The 11212-nt window shown below is 38.5% G+C and overlaps 1 protein-coding gene across 1 annotated transcript; it reads right to left on the reverse strand.

The window, feature by feature from the left end:
* Nucleotides 1–417: 417 nt before the first annotated feature.
* Nucleotides 418–7754, reverse strand: LOC149830439 (eukaryotic initiation factor 4A-10-like). The gene is made up of 5 exons (XM_090016518.1): nucleotides 7421–7754; nucleotides 2268–2367; nucleotides 2028–2134; nucleotides 1522–1952; nucleotides 418–1373 (listed from the first exon to the last, which is right to left on the reverse strand). The coding sequence occupies exons 2-5, from the start codon at nucleotides 2333–2335 to the stop codon at nucleotides 738–740; spliced, it is 1242 nt and encodes a 413-aa protein (XP_089872644.1). The 5' UTR covers nucleotides 2336–2367; nucleotides 7421–7754; the 3' UTR covers nucleotides 418–737.
* Nucleotides 7755–11212: the final 3458 nt, after the last annotated feature.

Raw genomic sequence — 11212 nt, forward strand, 5'->3', positions numbered from 1 at the left:
ATTGAACCTTACGGCTTTCAAAACCGGGATCAGTTCATCTTCTTCACGTCATCCCCTACTCTGCCTCTGCTGACCACCTCCTCAGCCTGCAGCCAAAATGGCCAGATGCGGGAGACCCTCTACAGTGCAAGCCACAGCGCGGACCGACAATCATGTGGTTGCTGCGGCCACCGGAACCAAGCCCACGGTCACTGAAGCACGGATTCTCCGGCGAGATCCCGGTGTCTGTCCCAATTGTCCGCACATCATCATCAATGGACATTTGAAACACATCATCCGAGTAAGGTCCAAACAAATGTTGGACTTTGTACATTTGTTACCGAACTAATAGAACCAGTGTCCTGTTTTTTTTTGTTCATTTTGTTCAATCCTGAACAAACCTATCACACTATGTTCCAATCAATGAATGTGGGTAAAGCATAAATTCAAGCGTCATTATTTATTTGACAAAAAGCAGAAGACACATCCAAAACTGTTACAAAATCTGACTGGCAATAAATAAACCTTGCATGCAATTGCATCATCATCCCCTCAAAATTCAAAACTAAAAGCAGAAAGCAGTTTAGGAATGCAGAAAGTGTCCCACACAAAAAAAAGAGAAACGCATCACCTTTCTGCCATTTCATGCCCTACTCAATATCCAAAAGTTCAAAATGTTAAAACAGACAACAGCATAAATTATAGAGGCTCAAAAATAGGACCACCTGTATATTCTGATTGGCAGCTCGTTCACTGAATCAAATAAGATCAGCAACATTGGCAGGCAGCTCCTCGATGACAACATTGTAGAACCTCTGAATGTCTCCAAGCATCCTCTCATCATCGCGAGAAATAAAATTTATGGCAACACCTTTCCTTCCGAACCTACCACTTCGACCAATTCGATGGAGATAGTTCTCAGGTTGTGTAGGAAGATCATAGTTGATCACCAGAGAAACCTGCTGGACATCAATCCCACGAGCAAGAAGATCCGTCGTAATGAGAACACGCGAAGACCCAGAACGGAATTCCCTCATAATAATATCACGGGTATTCTGATCCATGTCTCCATGTGTTGCAGAAACTGTATGATCTCGGCTCCGCATTTTGTCAGTAAGCCAATCAACTTTGCGCCTCGTGTTCACAAAGATAACACTCTGCGTGATAGCCAGTGTCTCATACAAATCGCAAAGAGTATCAAGCTTCCACTCCTCTTTCTCGACATTCACATAAAATTGCTTGATACCCTCAAGGGTCAGCTCATCTCTCTTCACTAATATCCTCACTGGCTTGTTCATGAACTTTCTGGTGATTTCCAACGCTTCAGGTGGCATAGTGGCTGAGAAGACACCAACCTGAATCTTCGAAGGAAGCAGCTGAAATATATCATATATCTGAAAAAGAAACACCAACCATGACCACAGTTAACACCTGTAAAGAGAATATAGTAGGTGAAAGAATGGGGAGTTCCATGCCAATGAGTAAATCACAAATTTCTGGAATAGCACGTATAGGTTTTTGAAATGGATATCGAATGCTGACCTGATCCTTGAAGCCACGTGAAAGCATTTCATCAGCTTCATCGAGTACAAACATTTTAATGTTGTCAGGTCGAAGAGACTGTCTACGCAGCATGTCAAAAACACGGCCAGGAGTCCCTACAACAACATGAACACCACTTGAAAGTATACGCTGATCTTCACGTACGCTAGTCCCACCAACACATGCATGAACTTTGACGCCCAAGTAGTCACCAAGGGCACGCATAACCTTTTCAATCTGCTGTGCCAACTCACGAGTAGGAGCAAGAACTAAGGACTGACATTCAACTAGGCTGTAGTCCAATTGCTGCAAAATTCCAGAGCAGAATGTCGCTGTTTTCCCTGTACCAGATTGTGCTTGCTGAATAACATCTAGGCCCTTGCAGAAAGGTACAATACCCCTCTGCTGAATTGCAGAAGGCTTCTCAAAACCTGGAAAGAATCAGCAGGCAACTCAGCACATAGACGTTCAGTTTATTTAATGAGATAAAATGCGCTAGAAGGTACCATATGCATAAATGCCCCTCAAAAGGTTCTCCTGCAAACCCATGGAATCAAAGGAATCATGAACCTCATCATAGGATGCAAAAAACTCGTCCCCATCCCCCGAAAGCCTGAACAGAAGGCATGATTTATTAGAAAACAGGATCCTTTTCATTTTTTGAGTATTAGAAAACAGGATCTAAAAGTATGGAGATGAGAAAAATGTGGACCATAACAAAGAACATGAAAACAATAGGAACTCACAGTTCACTCATCCTTGAGTCATATTGACGTGCATCAAATTGTGATCCCTCTGGAGCCAAACCAGCCATGACTACCAACAGAGCAATGAAACAGAAACCAACTGAAATAGGAATTTCAAACAAAACCACGTTCTCAGTGAGAAAGATCCAGGTTTTAACATAATAAATAAACAAATTTCTAGTGGATAGAATTTGAGGAACCCTCAATTCTCATATAAGAAACACAAGATTGTTCTAGCATTGAACAGAATCACAGCAAAAGAGACTATTAATAAGAACAATAACTATAAAGGAAAAAGTCAAGTAATAACCAGAATTTGAAGAACAAATCAGCAGAAATTGAAAACAAAAAATAAAAGCAGACTGAATTTCGAAGAGTTCAGGTAGTCATTTAGCATATCACCAATGCCAGATGCTACCAGAAAGCACTAGAAGGCATCATATTCATGCCATGAGTATACACAACCATTTCCACGCTTTGAGGAGAAAAAGTGTGCCTCGCCTCAAGGCGAGGCATTATAGCATAGAGGGCTCTGAGGTGCACACCTCAGACTAAGGTGCACCTGATGGGCTGGGGATCAAATGGGAAACAAAGCCCACAAAAAAGAGACAATGAGAGAAGTCCAACACCAAGGGATACTTCTTTTGGAAAAAGGAAAAAACAAAATTTGGAAAAAAATGATAAAATTTAAAAAAATTGCAATAAAAACTTGATACTCAATACGTGTTTACTTGAACTTGCTTTCTCATTATTACATGCTATGCCATTTGTTATGACCAAGAAAATCTATTTTCTCTATTTTTAAGGCCTTTTTATTTATATATTTTTCATTTTATTTGTATTTGTGTTTTTTTGTAATTTTTTATGCATTTAAAGCCTCAGAGATTTTCTTGAGCAAAACCACTTCTTAGAACACTCCCAAGAAAAAACACTAGTCAAGAAATTTCCAAGCATAATACTAGTCACTATGTGTTGAAAACATCAATGAGGTCAAATTGAGCAGCAGATGAAACTCACATTTTATGAGTTTTTGCTAGAGAGCATGGTCCGATCATGTGTAGTCTAGAGGTGAAAGATTTGCAGCTTTCAACAGTGTTGCTTGAGGCAATGATTTATCATGGAGATGCATTTTCTCTTAAGCATCTTTTGCTTGGCTTAGGTCTAATTGGTTTCCAAGTGTAACAAAATCCACATCGAGTCCCAGTTCCACGAAATGTCCGGAGAAAGAGTGCCCACCGAAGTCAAGGCAAGGAATGGAGGCCCAGAGATGTCTCCACCTCCTTGAGAAGATGTTCTTTATCATTGTGTCCTTCATGGGGAGATATGATTTGCTCCACTTGTGGGTCGATCAGGGAATTAAATGCATCTTTGGATGGTTTCATTCTTAATCAATGAACAGATAAATGAGTACCACTTCTTTTTCTCCCCCCTTGCCATTCTAATTTTGGGAAAAGCTCTTATATATATATATATATATATATATATATATATATATATATATAAACACCACATACATATGTTTCATGTGGTATTCATTCATATAATACGCCACCTAGCTTGTTGGCAATATGCAATTAAGAAGCCAAACAAACATGTCAGGTGGATAGGTAAAATGGAGGATAAAGGCAAATCACAAGCTCTTTATGGTGTTGGGACTGTGATGAATAGTTACATGAATCAAGCAGATCCATCTGTACCTTCAAATGATGATGTGATCCATTTTGGAGCTTTGCCATTCCCTAAATCTTCTCACTAAATCTGAAGAGACAACACATATGTTCCATGAGATATGTATATGTGGCAACCAACATCAAACGCATTTCTTGATGGATGGTTTATATGAATATAATATGATTGGAGGTATTCATTCATATGATATGCCACATATCTTTTGTGTGGTGTCTTTTTTTAGAAGAAAGGCAAATGTGTGGTATGTCTTGATGCATGACTTCCTCAGGATTCCTTGTTACATGATAGTATATGTGCATGTAGAATGTTGTGATATGCACCACAAGGGCGAGAAAATAATACAGAAAAAAAAATCAGGTTGAAGCTAAGTCACACGGACTCAGCTTGAAGGTCGACGCACCCGCGTCAACACGCCCCGATACGTGTGCGGCTTCGAGCACAGTCAACGAAGAGTCAGACTCGGTCAATGCACTAGGGCCGAGTCCGTCCACGTTTTGGACTCGGTCAACTTTGACCAAGTCTTATTATTGTTATATTTTGGTAAGTTTGTGTTGTTAAGAATTACTTTTTATTTTTGCTTTAAAATTTACAATCTTATTATTAATTTATTGTTATATATATAATTATATATATTTTTAAAATATATATATATATAGGCGAGACCCCATGTCCAAAATTTTTGAAATTGCATTGCACCCGTGTCTCATCCGCACCCACACCCATGTGACATAGGGTTGAAGATACATTCAATCAATGAGCCATTTGTGATAGAAACCAAAAGACAGTTGAATGTTGAGTGTGATGCATCCCATCGACAAACTGATGCACCCTCACCACCCAGACACCATGAACATCAAGCCTTGACTGGGGAGATCACCATCAATGCAAGCTATACATGAGAGAGAGAGAGAGAGGGTGGGGAGGTTAACAAGTTCAGGATTTGCATATAGCTTGCCACGCCCTAAAGGAGAGGCTTCTAGATACAGATAAAATGTTATTATGAATATTGTAAATTGATTTAGGTTTTTTCTTTGAAAGTAATAAATTAATAAAACATGTAAGCTAGAGAGAGAGTGTGTGTGTGTGTGATGTGCTCCAGAGGGGAGATGTGTCCATGGAGAGAGAGAGAGAGGGATTTGTGATTGGCTTGAAATATGGGGTGGGTAAGAAAGAGGAAGTGTGTGTTGGGAAAGAGAAAAAGGATGCATTGGAAAGAGAGAGGGAGAAAGAAGAAGAAAGGTGGTGCATTGGGAAGTGAGAGGGAGCATCAGAATTAGGGTGTGTTAAAAGAGAGAGAGAGAGAGAGAAGGTTAGTAAAAAAAGATAGAAGAAAAAGGAGAGAGATTGCATGGGAAGGACAGAGTGTATCAAATGTTAATTAAATCTTTTTAATGGTATAAATTTTTTCATTGGTCCATAAGAGGGGTTCAGTCACCTAAAGTGTGTGTGTGTGTTGTGTGTGTGTTCTATGTATGAAGTCATAAACCGCCAACTACAAACTAAAATTTTAAAGCATGTTAATCTAACAAATAATTATCAATAAATATCTAGTCAATAGCAAACACTTTTGATGATGATCATAGACTACACATTGATTGGATCATAAAATGGATAAATTGGGCCAAGTTAAGTTTAAAACTTAGTTTCCTCGTACACAGGAATACTCAATGCCAACATGGGTATAGCCCTAGTATGGGGGCTTGGTAGAAGTACCAATGTTAAATGGTCAGCCACTAATCCAGTTTACCTGGTAATTGATCTTTGCAGGGACAAAATAGAAGAAAACCGGTTCAGAACCTTGATGAATGAATTTAGATGTTTGCACGCATACCTAACACATCACTGATATCATTCATTGCCATATGTAATTTGTTTTCAGGTAATCAAGCCGAGGGGTACTTCCCCCAATCTTTTGCTTACTTCCATCCATGACTGGACTACAACAACCCACAGCTAATCTCCCTTTAATAGGAAATCATGGAGCTGATGGGCCCCATAGCACCCAATCATCACCATCTAGCGTCATCCATAATTCACCCACAAACCAGATTTTACATACATATTCTCATTTTTTAATAGTTCCCACAGAATCAAACAAACCAAATAAAGTACAATGCTGGCAAACAGTAAAGGGAGGGCCATAAAGACATTTGTGACAAACAATCACAAATAAATAAACTTAGAGAACTTTCATCAATAGGGAGGAGCAACCACCAAGGACTTAACTACAAGCCTAGGAGCTCAAATAAGCCATCCATTGTTAACATGTAACATTTGGTATTACACAAACCTACAACTTTCCCAATTTAGTATCTCCATAAACCACAAAATCTAGAATTTTATATTGGGGTGGCAATCCAACTCAAAATTCCACACGGCTTAGGTATGAAGACTTGGCTAGATTGCACTCCCAGATAGACAAGTTAATAAAACGGAAAAATAAGACACGTACATGATTAACTGACCCATTTGGCATGATACACCGGAATGGAGTAAAAACTACAAAATATTGAAGATGCAGAAATATAAAACAATTTAAGACACACACAAACATGCATGCACGCAGACAAACGCACACACAGAGTATGTGCGTATAGATAGCTAGGAAGACATAAAAGGATACCCTGCATCCAGCAGCAAAATATGCGCACAAGCATAATATCATGCATCTAACAACAGTACAAGACATCATCCCTTACATTTGTGATGATCTAGCTCATAAAACTGATACTCTTTAACAGAAAAAACAATAGTTTCATCAGAAAGAGTACTTCGATGATAAAAGTTCATCCGCCCACCACGGCAGTCTACATCTTATAATTTTTAAAATATACACATCAAATCACATGTATGCGTCCCATTTTGCTGAACAACCAAAATATCATAGCGAATAAACGCATCAGAAAACACCGATTGCTAGGGGTAATGAAACAAGAAAAATAAAAATAAAATTTAAAATAATTATAAAATAATTATAAAAAATAAAAAAGAAACAAGGCCCACCCGCAGACTCCTGTCCTCTAATGAAAGATCAGAAACTTTTAAACAAAATCAATACCATTTCCGCATCAAAAACTTCCACGAGACAAACAAACCATCCAAAGCTACAAGATAAGTTTACATCGGGCATAGCACTTCGATGAGAAACAGAGCCACTCGCCTAGCGCCAATTACTAGCCAAATCGAACGCGAAAAGAAGCTTACATCGCTTCGATAGGAATCAAACCCACGCAACTAGTGCTGTTTAATCGCAAAAATCGAACAAAATTCCTATTTCAGAGAACCTACGCACGCAATTTACGAAGAGCAAGAACAAATTGACCGCAAAAACCATCAGATCTCATCCGAAAAAAGCCACAAAGAGGCCGAAAGAGAGCAGCACATCGACATCACACGAAAACCGCCGATAACGATAACAAAAACAACGATCAAAACCCTAAAACACTCAATCTCGAAGGCGATACCAGTAACGATCGATCAGGATCGAAGGTAACGGCGACGATCGGCAATCGACACGGAGATGGTGCGAAATCGAAGCCTCGGCACGCAGATCCGACTTCCCTCCTCTGTGTTTCTCTCTCTCGCGCGCTTGTTCTTCCTTCCCTTCCCTTTCCTTCCCACAATATCTGTAGGAAGGTAGGAGATGATGATGATGGCAACAGTAAAGTAGAGGACGAAGGAGATAAGCGAGAGGAAGCAGAGAGAGAGAGAGAGATTGGGGGAACCGAAAGGAGCGAGCCAAAAGGGGCGGACGTCGTTTTTTTTCCACCCCTATTATTCCATACCCTTCGCTTTTGCTTAGCCCCACACAACCCTAAACCGCACGTTTGGAGGTGGAAAAGGTTTCCTTGGAAAATGCGGGTAATCATCCAAAGAAACAACGGTAAAAATTATCTTTAGAAAAAGCTCGGTGAGAGAAAGTTCCGGGATATAATTCTAAGGACACGTTTGGAACTGGTAGAAAAATAAAGTTTTGCTTACGAGAGTTTGTGACATGAGAAGTTCTCCAAAAGAAAGTTGTTTACTTGTTTGTGTAGCGTGAGAAAAACAGAGTGGGAAAATATGAAAAAACTAGGGGTGGTAGTGATGGTAGTGGGTGGTGGTGAGATGAATAGTGGTGGTGGTGACGGTGGTGAGATGGGTGGTGGAGAGTGTAAAAATAAATTGTTCTTTTGAAAACATTACTCCACCACTTTTCCTAAAAAAATCTCTAAACTAAAAAGTCTCTCCCGTTTGGAAGGATGAAAAATTCATACGGGTTTTTCATTTTGCATCACTTTTCCTACATCTTTCTTTCTTCCAAACGTGCCTTAAGAGTCTTGTTTTCATTGATGAAATCAGGAAAATGAATGTGTTTATGAGAACGTATAAAATATAAAGTATATATGAGAAAGAGAAAACGTTGGTGACTCGTGAGTATGGTAAGGTTTGGTTCTGACCCTAGCCCATGGTATCAAGGACCCGAATTTAATCGGACCCACCATAAAAGAAACCATACCCGGATCCAATAAAAACTACATGAACTAGACCCGAACCATACCCAATAAAATAATATTTCTTCATTATTTTTACATTGAAAAAGTACCGGTCTTAATCGGAACTCAGGTTGGGCCTTGGTCTGGTATAAAATTTCACAAACTACACCTGGATCCATGTATTAATTGTACCTTCGGGTTCAGACCCGGATCTTAATAGAGTCATCTTATTTGTCACCGTACCCGGACTTTATAGGGTTTGGTATGGGTCAGGTCCCGGTAAACCGGACCTGTTGACACCCCACTAGTGAGTTGAGTTTCAAACTCACAAGTGAAAAACTATATTTTTTTATTTTTTTATAGATTTGACCCGTCAGATGCTTAGTGGAAATCAACTTTTAAATATATTGAACTTTTTGAGGTTGAAAATCAACAGCCTCCAATATATTGAATTTTCAACTTTTAAATAATTATATTTTATGTCAAAAAAATATGATCCAAGAGATGATTCCTAATATATTTTGTTCGTGCTGAACATATCCATTAAGCCAGATTTGGTCCAAGCAACCTGCTTCTATGAGTTTCAACTAGGAAGTTTAGAACTCATGAGTGTAGCCAATATTTTTCCTATGAAAACATAGTTTAAATTGTAAGTGAAATAGAAATTTTCCAAGAGATTTATTTATCATGTTAATTTCATAAGAACGTAATGTTTTCAAAAAGTTGATATTTTCAAATTTCGTGTGTAGTGTCAGTTTTTAAAAATACCACGATAAAATCTAAACAATTTTAAAATCGCATTAATATATAAAAAAATTCTAATATAAAAAAAGTTTCCATTTTTTAGAAAGTGCAATAAAAAGATTTTGCTTTTCTTATTTCCTACAAGAATTTTTTACTCCCTGTTTTTTCACTTCCAAACACGGAAGATGTAGGTAGATACATTGGTTGTTCTACTATCGATTTTTATCACAATCCATACGTAAGCTCACTAGTCGGGTCTGATTCAACCGGATCTGGAACCTAACTAATGACACAATTCCCACATCTGGTAAAGTATTTCAATTTGGATTTATTTTCTATCCCAATATAATGACTAAAATGGTTGACCAAGTCAGTCTACGCTCTAATCTCGATATTGGTTTGAGCTTATGTCTTATTCTGATCCAGCCCCAATACAATGGACTCATTTGGTTCAGGCGGTCTTATATGGCCAGGTTTGGGCCCAAGAGCATATCCATTGGTCGAGTGTCCATGCAAATGGTGGAAAAATCCTATCCTTTACTAAAAATGGGATTGAAATTCCATGGAAAGTGGATCCTATAAAACGCTGGGTGTGATTAGCAATCTTTTACCACCACAAAACCTGCTCCACTGTAGCTCAGCACAAGTGGGACCCACAGTGGGGTGGATTTTGTAGTTGTAAACGCTGGGTGAGATTGCTAATCTCAATTCCATGGTCTGTTATGAAGCAAATCCACTTAAGGGCGCATAGAAAGGGTCTCTACTCAAAATGACATGGTGGAAAGACTTTCTGTAGAAAGAAAGTCCGACTGTCCTCATTGGACTTCATTTCCATTGAAAATAGGGTGTCGTGTGGGGAAAAAATGATAGACGATCAGGTCAGTGGCATAGTGACAAAAGAAACAACAACAACAACTACGCCTTCATCCCAAAACAATTGGAGTCGACAATATGAACCAACAAAGAAAATCATTCTGGGTCTTCCACATGAATCCTTCTCCTCCAATCATTTTTATCCAATGCCATGTCCTCGGTGAGGTTCAAAGCATTCATATCATTTTCTATCTTCATTCAAGTCTTCCTAGGCCTACTCCGACCTCTTTTAACTAATATATTTTTCCATTTCTCCATCCTTATAACTGGAGCATCATTAGGCCTTCGCCGAATATGTCCAAACCACCGTAAATGATTCTCTCTCATCTTATTTTTAATGGGTGCAACGCCTACCTTCTTACGTATCTTCTCGTTTTGAATCTTATCTTTTATTGTTTTTCCACACATCCATCTAAGCATAGTGACAAAAGAAAAAAAAACGGCAAAATCTTGGCAGCCACGAACTCGTGAAAAAAAATTTGTAAATCTCATGTTTTTTTGGGTAAAATCTTGGCAATAAAAAATATTTTTACAAATAAATAAAATAAAAAAAAAACATGTGGTATTTATGTTTAAAACATGATATTTATCTTTCTGATGAAAAATACGATAAGAAATTGCCGTTTTTAACTTTCAAGTAATTTCTTGTCATATTTTAATGAGATTTTTCACTATGGTCGGGGTGGGGTCCCTTGGATTTCATTCATCCTCATCAAAACACCACCATTTTCTTCCCTGAGAATTAAAAGATAAGTGGAGCTTAGAAAAACAAGGTTATTTTCTAAAAAAATAGTGTAGTTTATGTGTTACGCAAACAAGCCCCCAAAGTTTGATATGATTCTTAAAAGCCAATTGTATACCTTTCAATAAAGATGAGAAAGATAAAGAAATAGTGGGTGTCGCTTTACTTGGGCTGAGCCTAAACTCCTTATACAAGCAAAATTAGTTATGGACTGTGATGTGTCGGATCATGGTATCCCTTGACCTACCAATGGGTGCTTTGCTTGTCTGGTAGGAGCAGCTTGTGCACGTTACCTTGTGTTGGGAGGTTGCAGGTTCAAAACCCAATGGTATAGTTGTATAACTGGCAGGGGTCTGCCTAACCCAAGCTTGCCTTTAAAAAAAAAAAGTATATCCCATGACTCAGACCCACTTAAGATGATG

This window comes from Nuphar pumila, chromosome 8 (assembly GCF_984573655.1).
Source record: "Nuphar pumila chromosome 8, dmNupPumi1.hap1.1, whole genome shotgun sequence".
Lineage (NCBI taxonomy): Eukaryota > Viridiplantae > Streptophyta > Magnoliopsida > Nymphaeales > Nymphaeaceae > Nuphar > Nuphar pumila.

Coding starts and splice junctions, on each gene's coding strand:
- LOC149830439 (XM_090016518.1), bottom strand. CDS start 2,335: ATGGCTGGTTTGGCTCCAGAGGGATCACAATTTGATGCACGTCAATAT. Junction 2,135..2,267: donor GACTCAAGGATGAGTGAACT/GTGAGTTCCTAT, acceptor CCTTCTGTTCAG/GCTTTCGGGGGATGGGGACG. Junction 1,953..2,027: donor GAGGGGCATTTATGCATATG/GTACCTTCTAGC, acceptor GATTCTTTCCAG/GTTTTGAGAAGCCTTCTGCA.